Source organism: Rhea pennata, chromosome 13 (assembly GCF_028389875.1).
Source record: "Rhea pennata isolate bPtePen1 chromosome 13, bPtePen1.pri, whole genome shotgun sequence".
NCBI lineage: Eukaryota > Metazoa > Chordata > Aves > Rheiformes > Rheidae > Rhea > Rhea pennata.
This window is the reverse complement of record NC_084675.1, coordinates 2742326-2755152: the sequence shown is the minus strand read 5'-3', so window position 1 is coordinate 2755152 and position 12827 is coordinate 2742326. Positions and strand designations below refer to the sequence as shown.

The window sequence follows — 12827 nt, the reverse complement described above, 5'->3', positions numbered from 1 at the left end:
TCTCAAGACAATTACAAAATCATAGTTTTTCCTAATGACTTGTAATGGGACTCTTGAATTCGTTGGCAATTTTTATTCTTGGAGCTTGAGACCTTGGACTACACATTCTTAAATCGTAGTTGACCTAGCAGTTTTAACAGCATTAACTTTACCTAGTCTGTAGTCGCTTATGTAAACGTAACTCTAGTCTGAGTTACTGCACAGTTGGCAGATTGATGGTATGGCTACAGTGCAGAAAGTACATGGGTACAGTTGGTTACCTCATAGTAAACTCTTAATACTTTGTTTTGGGAGGAAGAGTAGTCCTGCATGTATGCTGAGGATGTATGGAGCTTTACTGCAGGATGACTGATACGCTGTGAAGTTTTGTCTGCTTCACAGAACCTCCTGTATAGTTTTCTACTAAAAGAAACTCCTCAAATTGGTAGCCAAAATTCCCTTAAACTACCTTTTAGGGACAGTTTACGGTGTAGCCATTAAAAATTCTTACACTCCTCATTATATTGAGTAAGTAGTTCTTATTGTGGGAAGTTTACATTGCCTGATTTTCAATGGAAGTCATGATTGATATATAAAACTCTTTCCCCCTAATTGCAGCATACCAAGCGCTAAATCCTTTGGGTTCAGAACTTCAGCCATAAGAACACAGGTTGTATTCCTGTGACTAGTGGTTGGCCTGCTTTCTCACAGATCCAGTAGTGGGATTTTCTTATTCCTAGTTTAATACTCAAGTGTTCCTGGAGATTTACTGTTGTACTGTGACTTCTCCCATGCTAGCAGTGTATGCAAGCTGTTAGCCATAATGGGTGCCATTGCAGAACACTTACTACATATGAATGGAAATCTTAAAGATTTTTTTTGGTAGAGCAGCTTTCTGCTGCTGAATATTGATCCCCATTTGTAGAGTAAAATCACTTAGCATGATTAGGGTGATGCTAAAAATATATCGGACAGTAGATGTGACCTGAAACGGCTCTCTTTTTTTTTTTAACTTGACAAAATGGAACAAAAATTTGTTTTGATATTGCCTCTTCCTGTGGTCCATTCTTAACTTGTTATTCTTGCTGCAGCCTTCCATTAATACTACTAACATTGATACGCTGTTAGTAGCAACAGATCAAACTGAGAGAATTGTGGAACCTCCAGAGAATGTTCAGGAAAAAATTGCTTTCATCTTCAATAATCTGTCTCAGTCAAATATGACACAAAAGGCAAGTATGAAAGAATGTTAATAAAATTGGTTTTATTTTTTTTTGGAAGTCCATTATAAAGTCAGAGGTGATGGTGTTTCTACAAAAACTTCAGCTTTACAAAAAGTTTTAAGAAAAGCACATTTTAAGGAAATGGTGGTTTACCTGCTGCTTGAACTTCTTTGGATATATCCCTTTTCAGGGAAAGGAGAGCCAGATGAAATGGTAGCTATTTTTCTGGCTTTTTCTTACAGGTTTCCTTTTTTCCTATAGCCAAATCCTTTGAACCAAAGTTAAGTGTTTAAATCTGAAGGCTTTGTTTTCAGGAAAGTTCTTCTGGTAGGTGGCTGAAATAATTGCTGGGTAGTCCTTTCTGATGCCATTGTCATGAGAAGGGACTGGAAAACATTAATAAAAGTTGATCTGAACAAATATTCACGTCATAAGCAGACTAGATATCATATGATATTGCAGGGGTAAGCTGGTGGATTCCCCTGAATTTCAGCTTGAAATGTGAAAGGTGTTTTGTTTTTTTGTTTGTTTTTTGAACTAATACAAATCAAATCTGTGGTGCTGTTGCTGCTTTTGCTGTCTGTCTTATGGACAGATAGCTTTAACATCAGATGCTCACCAAAGCTGAGAAGTTGGGGAGAAGTAAATCTTTGTACCTCACTCATTTTATGATTAAGTCTTTGCTGGTTGACCTAGTTCTTAGATATAATGAATGATACTGATTTCAAAGCTACTGATTTCATTTTTTAAGAAAATGAAAAACTTTGCTAAAAGCTGTTGATTAAATGTGGCTATATGTTGGACAGAGCTGACCTTGGAAGTTTGTGATGATCTCCTAACTTTGGTGCTTTCCTCTTGTGTGAGGACAGGTTGAGGAGCTGAAGGAAACAGTGAAAGAAGAGTTCATGCCTTGGGTATCGCAGTATCTTGTCATGAAAAGAGTCAGTATTGAGCCAAACTTTCACAGCTTATATTCCAACTTCCTTGACACTCTTAAGAATCCGGAGTTTAATAAAATGGTTCTGAATGAAACCTACAGAAATATCAAGGTGTGTAGTGCAAGCTTCTAATGTTTATTCTATTTTGAAGCTTATTTAAAGTTCTGTTGTTCTCCTTAGGCCATTTGCTTACTGTGTTCCTGACCTTCAAATACGGACCATCTTTAAAATATTTGCTTACAATTAAACTTACAGGCCACCTGTATGAATACCAGGATTCTTGTTTTCAGTCATGAATGTGCATAGGAGTTTTTCTGACTGACTGATTATAAAGCATCAAATGCAGACGTGGTCCCTATAGGCGGACTCTAAATTTGTGTGAGGCTTTGAAATTACAGCCTGGGTATGGGGAAAACAAAGATAGGAAAACCTAATGTTTGGCTGAAGAACAATTGGAGGAAAGGGGGGCTTTAAAAAGTGAGGATGTAAACAGGGGAAAAAACTAATAAAATTCATCAGAGAACTGAGATTATATGAAGGTGAGGAGGAGGGAGAAGTGATAGCCTAGAAGAGATGAGTGGGTTAACTCAGATTGTCATGCAAGCACTATTTTTAAACCTGTTGGTGGAATTTCTTGCCACCATGGGTTACGCTGTAGTGCAAAAGAATTTCCTGGCTCTTTGGAGCACTGCTGACCTTGGTCTGTTCAGCTGATGCTACTCCGAAGCAAAGGAACAGAACTAACAGCAGAATGCTGTGGTGTGATTAAAAGTCCTGAAGTAAGAATTAAATAGTTTTCTGAGGAATGCAGGTTATAGCCTTCAGGTTTGTATTGAGGCATTAAGAGGAAGGATTGTCTACCTGTTGCCTAGAATTCACAAGTTATGCTATGCAAAAAGTAGTTGTAGTAATCCTGTCATAGAGTAACTGGTAAGGTCTGGAAAAGCATAACCCTCTTTTTGTTCCTCTTGAAAGGAATTTTGAAATCATTACAGGGTAGACCTACAGAGATGCTGTTTTGAAATGAAGGCTGGTGTGATTATCTCTGTAATATGACTGAAGCTCAAACTTAGTGCTCTAAAACAGTATCTGCTGTCTTAAAGTCGGATTAGCTCTTTGATTTGTCTTTGAGTGTATGATTATTTTCTAGTTGTTGCTTGAATTGCTTCTTCTATTAGGTGCTACTGACATCAGATAAAGCTGCAGCCAACTTTTCAGACCGTTCCTTGTTAAAGAACCTTGGTCACTGGCTGGGAATGATTACATTGGCTAAAAATAAGCCCATCTTGCACACGGTGAGCTTCTGTTTTGTTCAGATTGTTTGGCACAAGCTATTGGGTTGTAGAGGGCTATTCAGGAAATTCTATTGCCGCCTTGGTCTCATTCTTTGCCAAGTTCAGAAAACAATTCCAGAGATGGTTATCTAAGACTTCTTGATAACCTTTTTTTATCAGAAAAGTCAGTAGTTAAGTTCTTGCTAAACTAATTGAATTAATTGCATGCAGAAATGTGTATCTGTAAATCTTTATTCAAAAAAGCCCTGCTACTTAGCAATTTAAAATTCAAGGTCTGCCTTGATTCAACCTTGCTATTAAGTCCAAAAAAAAAAAAAAAAAAAAACGGAATTTTTGCAATGTTCATGCTGTTTTCTCTGCCTTCATCCGCTTTTCAATTGTTGATGGTGTTTTTCAGGATTTGGATGTGAAATCACTGCTTCTGGAAGCATATGTTAAGGGACAGCAGGAATTGCTTTATGTAGTGCCATTTGTTGCCAAAGTCTTAGAATCCAGTGTCAGGAGTGTGGTAAGTGACTACAGATATGCTGACACAGTTACTGTTCGAGTGGCAAAGTAAATTGCAAAAATGAATTAGCTTTCTCTGTAAAGTTAACTGATTTAATTTCCAAGGGGGAAAATAAAAGGGATATAGAGGCTCAAAAGTGAAGGAGTTCTGATTTGAGGGAAAGTACCTGACTTGTTTGTGTTTGCAGTCTAAACAGATGATGTTGGTGTATGATATCCCTGAACTCTATAGAGAAATGGAAGGGTGCCATGAAAGGGGTTCTAGGATCAATTTATTCTTTAATTTGTACCTTTTGTCCCTGATCAGCTGTCTTATCAGTTCTGTTTGGCATAAAACAATGGATCTGTTGGGAGGAATAGTTCATTGTGCCTCTAACTCAGTGTTCCGGTCCTGCGATTCACTTGATATAATTCTGTTGAAACAGAATGCTAAATTCAGTCCTAACTACTGCTATGCAAACTTTACTTTTTCATGGCTGTGCATACACATTGCTGTTCATGTTTCACAACCTCCTGGTTGTAAGTTAACTGTTCAAGAAGTTTCTGTAATGCTGCTTTTTTTTTCTTTCTTTTAGGTGTTCAGGCCTCCAAACCCCTGGACAATGGCCATTATGAATGTTTTAGCTGAGCTGCATCAAGAACATGATCTAAAAGTAAAGTTTCTTTTTTTTTTCCTTTTTTTCCCCCTCTGCACTTACTGAGCATGAGGTTTTCTTCACATACCAGTGAAGAAAGATGTTGTGTAGGACTGCATTTTTGGTTTCACTACTTTAGCATGGCGAGGATTAAGCATTGCTTGTTTTGGTAGAACTTAGATGAAACCCTGCTCCTGTGAAGTCCATGTGTGGGATAATTGTTGCTAGTGGTCTCTAGAAGGCATGGGAGTAGAATGGGAAGCTTGGGGATTGAGTAGTCAGTAAATGTTGAAAATCTTTTTTCTTTCCTTGTGATGCAACCTAAACTGGAATTGTGCAGTTGAATCTGAAGTTTGAGATCGAGGTGCTCTGCAAGAATCTTGCACTAGATATCAATGAGCTGAAACCTGGAAGTCTCCTGAAAGATAAAGATCGATTGAAAAATCTAGATGAGCAGCTCTCTGCTCCAAAGAAGGATGTGAAACAGCCAGAGGAGCTACCACCCATCACAACAACTAGTAAGTACTCCTCAAATTGAGCCCAGAAGCACACTATACAAATGCTAGTAAGATAGATCATGCTATTTCAAAGGAAGAATATGAAGTAATATATCCTTCTGTAAGTGTTTAATGCTTGAATATTTCTAGTTTTGCAGTAGAAGGTGACACACAAACTTTGGAGGTGGGAAGGGAAAAGAAGCCATCCAGAGAACTAATTCTGCATGTACTGCTTGTGACTACTCCTTAATAGGGAGAGTAGCAGAATGGACAGCTAATGAAACATCAGGATTTAAACCGTCGTATAAGAAACAGCACTGGTTTGTCTATGCTAGAATATAGTGAAGGTACTTCGTTACAAAGGGAAGTGCAAAACAAAAATTGCTTGATGAGTTTAGGGGCTTTACAGTCAAACTGCAAAACTTTTTCTTAACCATTTGTTGATTTACATGGGAAATATAGACTTTTATTATCACTTGCTATTCAGTTATAGTTCAATATGCATGTTTTATGTTCTATAGCTGCTTCTACAACTCCGGCTACCAGCACCACATGTACGGCCACTGTTCCTCCACAGCCTCAGTACAGTTACCACGACATCAATGTCTACTCCTTAGGAGGGTTGGCTCCGCATATTACCCTAAATCCAACGGTAAGTTTTAGAGTTAATTTGGTTTGCTAAAGGAATTCTTGCCACCAGCATTGTCACAGATTTCAGGTGGTGGGAGCAGCATCCTGCGAGTTGAGGTTGAAGTTTCTTGGAGAGCCAGCTCCCAAACTTAATGGGGAGGATGAGTGCTAACAGTCAGGTGGAGAACTTTATGGGGTTAGCAGTAGTTACATTAGTTAGCAAGCTCTCTCATATGGTCAGATGATCTTGCACTGTGACATACAAGTTAGCATCTAGTTTTTTTCTGACAATATGTGTCAGTTCAGGACATCAAGACTTCAGCTTAGAATAAGCTTCCTTGCTTATTTTGACCAGTCAGCTTAGCTGTAAACTCAGTTTTTGGATTGTGCTCAGCTCAGGCATTTGAAGAAACTAGTAGGATGTCCCCAGTCTCAGAATTATCAAATAGACAGTATACTAAGCTGCATTGTGAAACACTGGAATGTGGCACAATGTATAAGCTGTGGCAGTACACTTAGTTCTTTGGAAAATGTGAATACCTAGGGCAAATGGGTTTATAGTTTATTTTCTTTTCTGACTTGACTTTCCTAATTCTCCTCCAGATTCCACTGTTTCAGGCACACCCCCAGTTGAAGCAGTGTGTGCGGCAGGCCATAGAGCGAGCAGTGCAAGAGCTGGTCCATCCGGTGGTAGATCGGTCCATTAAGATTGCCATGACTACTTGTGAACAGATAGTCAGGAAGGACTTTGCTCTGGATTCGGAAGAGTCACGGATGCGTGTAGCAGCACATCATATGATGCGGAATCTGACTGCTGGGATGGCCATGATTACCTGCAGGGAACCTTTGCTAATGAGCATAGCTACTAACTTGAAGAATAGTTTTGCTACTGCACTGAGGGTAAGAGTCGCATTGTTATAAAGCTTATTTTCCACATTATGGGGCAGTAGATATCTAGCATTAGTAAATGGGTGTTCTGTGCTGTAGACTTCCTGATTAATATTATGTGGCTTAACTAGTGTGGAGATTAATTTGGTGGATGAAAGTTGTATGACTTGTGGAATTAAGTAGAAAAACCTGGTGAAATAACAGCTTGTGTCAAATAGTCTTAAGACGTTAAACTGGATCATATAACGCTGTACACAGACTTCTTGAGTGCCTCTGTTTTTTCTGATCAGCTCTTTACCTGAAGTGTGCAGTTCAGTTTGATCACATCAGGAAAGGCTTGAAGTATTTATATTTTTGTGGGTTTTGAGGTAGAAAAGTTTGAGTAGAGAGGATTGAATTGATCCTGGTATGCATGTATGCTTCAGGCAAATAATTTTATATACTTGTCCTGTTAGCAGATGTATAGCTGAGACTGTTCTGCACTGTTTGTTAATTCATTGGCTTTTTATAGGATTTTCCTGGGTCTCTTAAGCAATGTTTGAGTTGAAGTGTGGTGGCTTTCCCCTCTTGGCTAAATGGAACGCAGTTCATGCACTGCTGGCTGGAACAGCAGCTTGCTCTCCAGAAAGCTAGCTGTGCTTGCCATCGGTGTCAGCAGGTGCATGAATTGCATGCTACAGACGAGCGCATAAGGATCCTGGAAAGTTAAAGACAAATATTCTTTCAAGGCTATTAAAAAGAAAAAAAGTTAAAGGACTGTTTACCTCCTCTTTAAGGGCATATCAGTATTTTCCCATCTGATGGGGAGTGACCATGCAAAAGTCACTTTGCAGTGGAGTGGCACTCTTGCATGGTGACTCACTCGAGTATAAACGATTTAAAGGTATGGAGGGAGTATTGGGCACCTCTGCTTTCAGTTTCCAATGAGAGTTACTGCTTTGCACCCTTGCAAGATCAATCCATCTGTTCAGTGTTCTATTAAAGCAGACTGAGAAGACAATGAAAAATCTGTATCAGAATGGGAAGCCACTTGAAAAATGCTTAGGACTGCTGATCTGCGTTGCTAATGATGCACCCTCATATCTTGTGATTACAGCCTAGGAAATGAAAAGCTTTTAGGCCATGATATAAGGCTTGCTTTTCCTGCATTAGCACCTGTTGCATATGCATCAGTCCAAAGCAGGGTTTCCTTATTTCTATGGCCTGAAGGTTGGTGAAGAAGAGGGGGAGCTTTATGCTTTTTTTAGTTCCTTGATGGAAGTATTCAGTATAGTCTTGTCTATGTGCTTGACTGAAAGCTTTGCAATATTCAATTTATTATTGTATGTTCCATGTGAAGTGAGTGCATTCCTAAGACCATTCCTTTCTAATGCTGGTGTTATACTGGTGGTGATGCAAATCTTAAGATAGTATCCAGTGAAAATTTATAGCTTCCTTTGATTAATCCTGTTTTCAATAGGCAGCCTCGCCACAACAGAGGGACATGATGGAGCAAGCAGCTGCCCAGTTAGCTCAGGATAACTGTGAGCTTGCATGCTGCTTTATTCAGAAGACAGCTGTGGAAAAGGCAGGCCCTGAAATGGATAAGAGGCTAGCAACTGTAAGTATGGGGCTGCTGTCTTTCCAAAAACTTTATCTGCTCTTGTATACATGCTGGCTCAGTGTCAAAATTTAATGTGATGTTTTCCAGGAATTTGAGCTCAGAAAACATGCTAGACAAGAGGGTCGTCGGTACTGTGACCCTGTTGTGTTAACTTACCAAGCAGAACGGATGCCAGAGCAGATCAGGTTAAAGGTGAGAATATTACCTGAGTTTTATATTCTGATGTTGTTTTTCTTCCCCCTCCTGATAATGAAGAATTGATGGCACAGTTTTAGCCGAGTAATCTTACATTTTATATTTCACGTTCGACAATGTCACTGCTCTTAGCTTGATTACAAGCAGAAACATTAAAGTCTTGTTTCCAAAATGAGTGTTCAAATCACTCTTCTCAAGAAGATTCCTCCTTGAAGAAGAAATCCTTTTTTTTTTTTTTTTTTTTTTGTTCTGTGTTCTTTCCACTGAAAGAAGGTTACTAGTTTGTTTTGTCTTCTCCTTTGTATTTTGTTCCCTTTAAAGAGCATGCCTGTACTCTCAGCAGAGTACTTCTCACATGCATCAGAGAAGCATGAAGTTTGAATTCAGTTCAGTTCTGGCAATGTGAGTTGCAGTTGTATGGCCAAATCTTCCTGTTTAAGGAGGTCTGGCAGGAAAAATAAGACTTTGGTACAGAGGAGTAGAATCCTATTTGTTGACATCTAGACTGCTCTGTTTAAAACTGTTTTTAGAATCTATTTAAGTTTGTGTAGCTACCTGCTACACAAACCTTCACTCCCTGCTGCCACAGTGCTTAGCAATGAGCTTAATGTCTTTCCCCCAACCCCTTCTTTCTTGTAAAGGTTGGAGGTGTGGATCCGAAACAGCTGGCTGTTTACGAAGAGTTTGCTCGCAATGTTCCTGGCTTCTTGCCTACCAATGATTTAACTCAGCCTACGGGATTCTTGGCTCAGCCTATGAAGGTATAGATTTCTGAACTAGATTGACGCAAGAATACTATAAGCCCTTTTGGTGAAAGTTGCAGAACTTGCCTCTTTTAGCAAAAAGGCAAGTAAGAATTAGGCATTTGTTGTGGTTGGGAATACAGATTGAAAGACGCATTAGTCTTAAGAGAAACTGATGGCACTATAAAGGTGTTCTCTTACATCCAGTCTGCCCAGTGTTGGGAAGGGGGAAGTTCTTTTGTATATATGTTTTCTTTTTCTTGTTTTTCTTAAACTGAGGTTGGATGTGCCAGCTAAAATTACTACACGTGATCTTTTAGTAGCAGTGAAGCATATAACTTTCAGGTTACTTTGGGGGGGGAGGTTGTGGATGGCACACACTGATTTTTGAGATAATGAACAGGTCCTTGTCTATGTACTGGGTTTGAGGACTACTGTTTATTTCTACAACTGTTTTGCTCATAATATTTCTGTGTTGCCCACATAAATGGACAACAATAGTGCAGAAGACTCTATTCTTATGCTGTCAGTCCTGGCGCAGTTAAGGTCACTCGGTATTCAAGTTTCACAAATACAGTCCATGCAAAAGTCACTCACTTCCACTTTCTGTTAAATAGCAAGCCTGGGCTACAGATGATGTAGCACAGATCTATGATAAATGTATGACAGAACTGGAGCAGCACCTGCAGTCCATTCCACATACCCTGGCCATGAATCCTCAAGCTCAAGCTTTGCGCAGCCTCTTGGAGGCTGTGGTAGTGGCTCGTAACTCACGTGATGCTATTGCTGCGCTTGGACTGCTGCAGAAGGTGAGTGTTAACAACTCTTTTCTTGTTACAGTTTATCTAGAATTTACTCTTTACTACTTTTCTGACTTGTGAATTGTCTTAGTGGTGACTGTATATCTTCATCCTGTGGAATCTGCGTCGTGAACGTTGAACACCTCCTGCCTTTTGAAATTCAGTGAATAAAATGGGAAGAGGGCGGTGTTGTTCACTTATCATTGTACAGGCTCTGGCCCAGCTGAGGGGAAGGAACAGGTACAGAATGCTGGGATGCACTGCAGTGTAGGTTTCTGTGGGGCAAGTAGAGCTGTTGCACTCGAGTAGTTTCTGGTTTTGGAATGTTTTGAGGCTAAGCAAAACATTTAAATTGCACTTGTAAGGGGATGGATGATATTGAGCATAGTACTGGATTTCTAGTGGCAAACTCTTGTTTTGCAATAACTGATGTATGAGTGTGCCAGTTAGGATACAGATGGGGAGTGTTACAGTGAGCTCTGAGACTTGAGCTAGCATAAATGCCTGTGTAGTAGTGCAGAACAAAGTGAGAGACTGAGATCAGGGGAAATGTTTGGGAAGCGGTAGAAAGGCACTGAACTGCCTATACTAGGGTTAAGAACAATGACAGACAAAAGTAACTGAAAGCTGGAAACTACTTCAGGGAAGGATCTCTGTTCTTAACTGATAGTGCAAGTAACTACTGTAAGATTTACTCCTGACTAGGACTTGACTAGGCACATTGTGCTGCCTCTGTAGAAAACTCTTCCGTTTACTACAGACTAGCATAGACGCATCTTAAACCATGATTGCTGCTGATCTTCGTCTAAAGAATTTGAAAGCTGACCTCTGACATGTTTTATTAATCTTTTCTGTGTTTTTTGAGCTGTATGTAGAGTTGCTCTTAAAGTCATTGACTTACAGAAGCTACAGCACAAAATATTCCAGGCTTTCATGCTACTTGGTGTACATATATATATAAAACCAGTGTGCTCTAGAGAGATTGTAGGCTTCTTCATGCTAAGACAGCTATGTACAGTGAATACCTAGGTGCCATAGTAACTAGAAAAACCTCATGTAAGCTTACCAACGGGGACAGCATGGTGACCAAACTGTTTTGGGGGGGGAGGGGAAGGGAGTTTTTGTTTTGGCATGACTGCCAAGCCTTCTGGTGATAACTGCTTTTATGACTTGGTTTGAGGAGGATTTGGAAGAGGACTTGTTTTTTCCTCTGCTAATAGGTTGCATCTATTCTAGGCTGTTGAGGGCTTACTGGATGCCACGAGTGGGGCAGATGCTGATCTCCTGCTTCGCTATCGTGAGTGTCATCTACTTGTGCTGAAGGCTCTGCAGGATGGTCGTGCATATGGATCTCCATGGTGTAACAAACAAATTACTAGGTCAGTTATAAGGCAGCAGATACACTGATGAGGCTTCCCTCATCCATTGTGAATTACTGTGTTATTCTAATATCACTTACCTTGTTAGTATTTTTGCACTGCTGCATCATTTAATTTGGGCAGGTCGAAAATAATGTTTTTTGTTAAAAGTAATTAGACACTGATAATGCCACTCCATCCTGGAATGCGATAGGAAGCTTTCATGGAATGAAGCGTTAAAAATGCTCTTTCTCATTTTATAGAGGATCTCTCTGCTTGCTCTCACAAACTTAAGTGATATGACCTGTCTGCAGCAGAAACCCTGGTGCTTTAACTAGACGGATATACTGCTTCATCCTTGGAAGAGAAGCTTCTTACTCTGAATAAACTGACACTCTTGAAGGGCTGTTGTGACCAGTAGTGCGGGGCAGCAAATGTTGAGGCGGGTGACTGTTTTGAAGCTCTAGCATTACCTTAGAGAAAGCTCCAGAAGAAGCTGCCTTTGGAGCAGTTGTACAGTTTTTGAAGCGTTAAACTTGAGTTATTTCCCTTAAAATGTGTAGCTAAGTTTAAGTACATATGGAAAAAGTCCGATTCTTCTAGGTGCCTGATTGAATGCAGAGATGAATACAAGTACAATGTGGAAGCAGTGGAGTTGCTAATCCGTAATCACCTTGTTAACATGCAGCAGTATGATCTTCATTTGGCTCAGGTAAAGAGAACTTACTCTTTTTGAGGAGAAAGGTTGTATTCGGTTGAGCATAGGATTTATACTTGAATTTCATAACCTTGATTGCCTCTTATATTCGCAGTCAATGGAGAATGGCCTGAACTACATGGCAGTGGCATTTGCCATGCAGTTAGTAAAGATTCTTCTGGTGGATGAGAGAAGTGTTGCCCACGTAACAGAGGCAGATCTGTTTCACACCATTGAGACACTCATGAGGATTAATGCTCACTCCAGAGGAAATGCTCCGGAAGGGTGAGATTAAAATGCTGTGCAATGGAGTACTTGTTTGATAGGAGCAATTATGATTTGAAATGATTTATGACTGGATGATGTGAGACTATGTGTAATGTGCAGCTTTAAGCTTCCTGTAGGGCTGCAGTCCTGTGTTAGCTAAAACTGTTCTCTTGTTCTGATGTCACTCTAATGTAGTTGCTTTGGGTTTATGTCAAATAGTGTGCATTGCACAGATGAGTTTACTTAGAGGCAGCTGCAGCATGATTTTAAACAGAGTGCTTGAGCAGAAAAACCTCTCATGCACTGTGCCCCAAAATTGCCACGGTACTGTGAGAAACTGCCTGAATTCCTGATTTATCTCAAATTTAGGCAATATTCTTATCTCTTTAAATTTTAAATATATATGTTACTTGGGTTTGCCAATGCAAATTAATCGATCAAATAATTCTGCCTATTGCTTTAGACAGTTTCCTGTTTAGAGTCTAGAAAGCGGGTATCTACCAATCCCACATGGTTTGTGGGTCCACCAGCAGTAAATTGGGCAGTAAATATTGCCACAACATCTGGAAATA

General features: G+C 39.8%; 1 protein-coding gene and 1 non-coding gene across 6 annotated transcripts in view; both read left to right on the top strand.

Annotated features, from left to right (window-relative positions):
• CNOT1 (CCR4-NOT transcription complex subunit 1) overlaps window positions 1-12827 on the top strand; it is a 63275-nt gene that overhangs the window by 37826 nt on the left and 12622 nt on the right. For all 5 annotated transcript variants that reach the window (XR_009959759.1, XM_062586127.1, XM_062586125.1 and 2 more), the window contains exons 24-38: window positions 1071-1211; window positions 2072-2251; window positions 3319-3435; window positions 3833-3943; window positions 4518-4595; window positions 4918-5095; window positions 5596-5726; window positions 6308-6604; window positions 8052-8192; window positions 8283-8387; window positions 9032-9151; window positions 9751-9942; window positions 11170-11312; window positions 11895-12003; window positions 12104-12273. Coding sequence is in view for 4 of the 5 variants with exons in the window: in XM_062586127.1 (XP_062442111.1) it covers window positions 1071-1211; window positions 2072-2251; window positions 3319-3435; window positions 3833-3943; window positions 4518-4595; window positions 4918-5095; window positions 5596-5726; window positions 6308-6604; window positions 8052-8192; window positions 8283-8387; window positions 9032-9151; window positions 9751-9942; window positions 11170-11312; window positions 11895-12003; window positions 12104-12273 (2213 nt within the window). In the remaining variant the exon portion in view is untranslated. The remainder of the gene's footprint in view (window positions 1-1070; window positions 1212-2071; window positions 2252-3318; window positions 3436-3832; window positions 3944-4517; window positions 4596-4917; window positions 5096-5595; window positions 5727-6307; window positions 6605-8051; window positions 8193-8282; window positions 8388-9031; window positions 9152-9750; window positions 9943-11169; window positions 11313-11894; window positions 12004-12103; window positions 12274-12827) is intronic.
• LOC134146475 (small nucleolar RNA SNORA46) lies at window positions 2743-2880 on the top strand. The gene has a single exon (XR_009959854.1). It is a non-coding gene; the product is annotated as a small nucleolar RNA SNORA46 (small nucleolar RNA).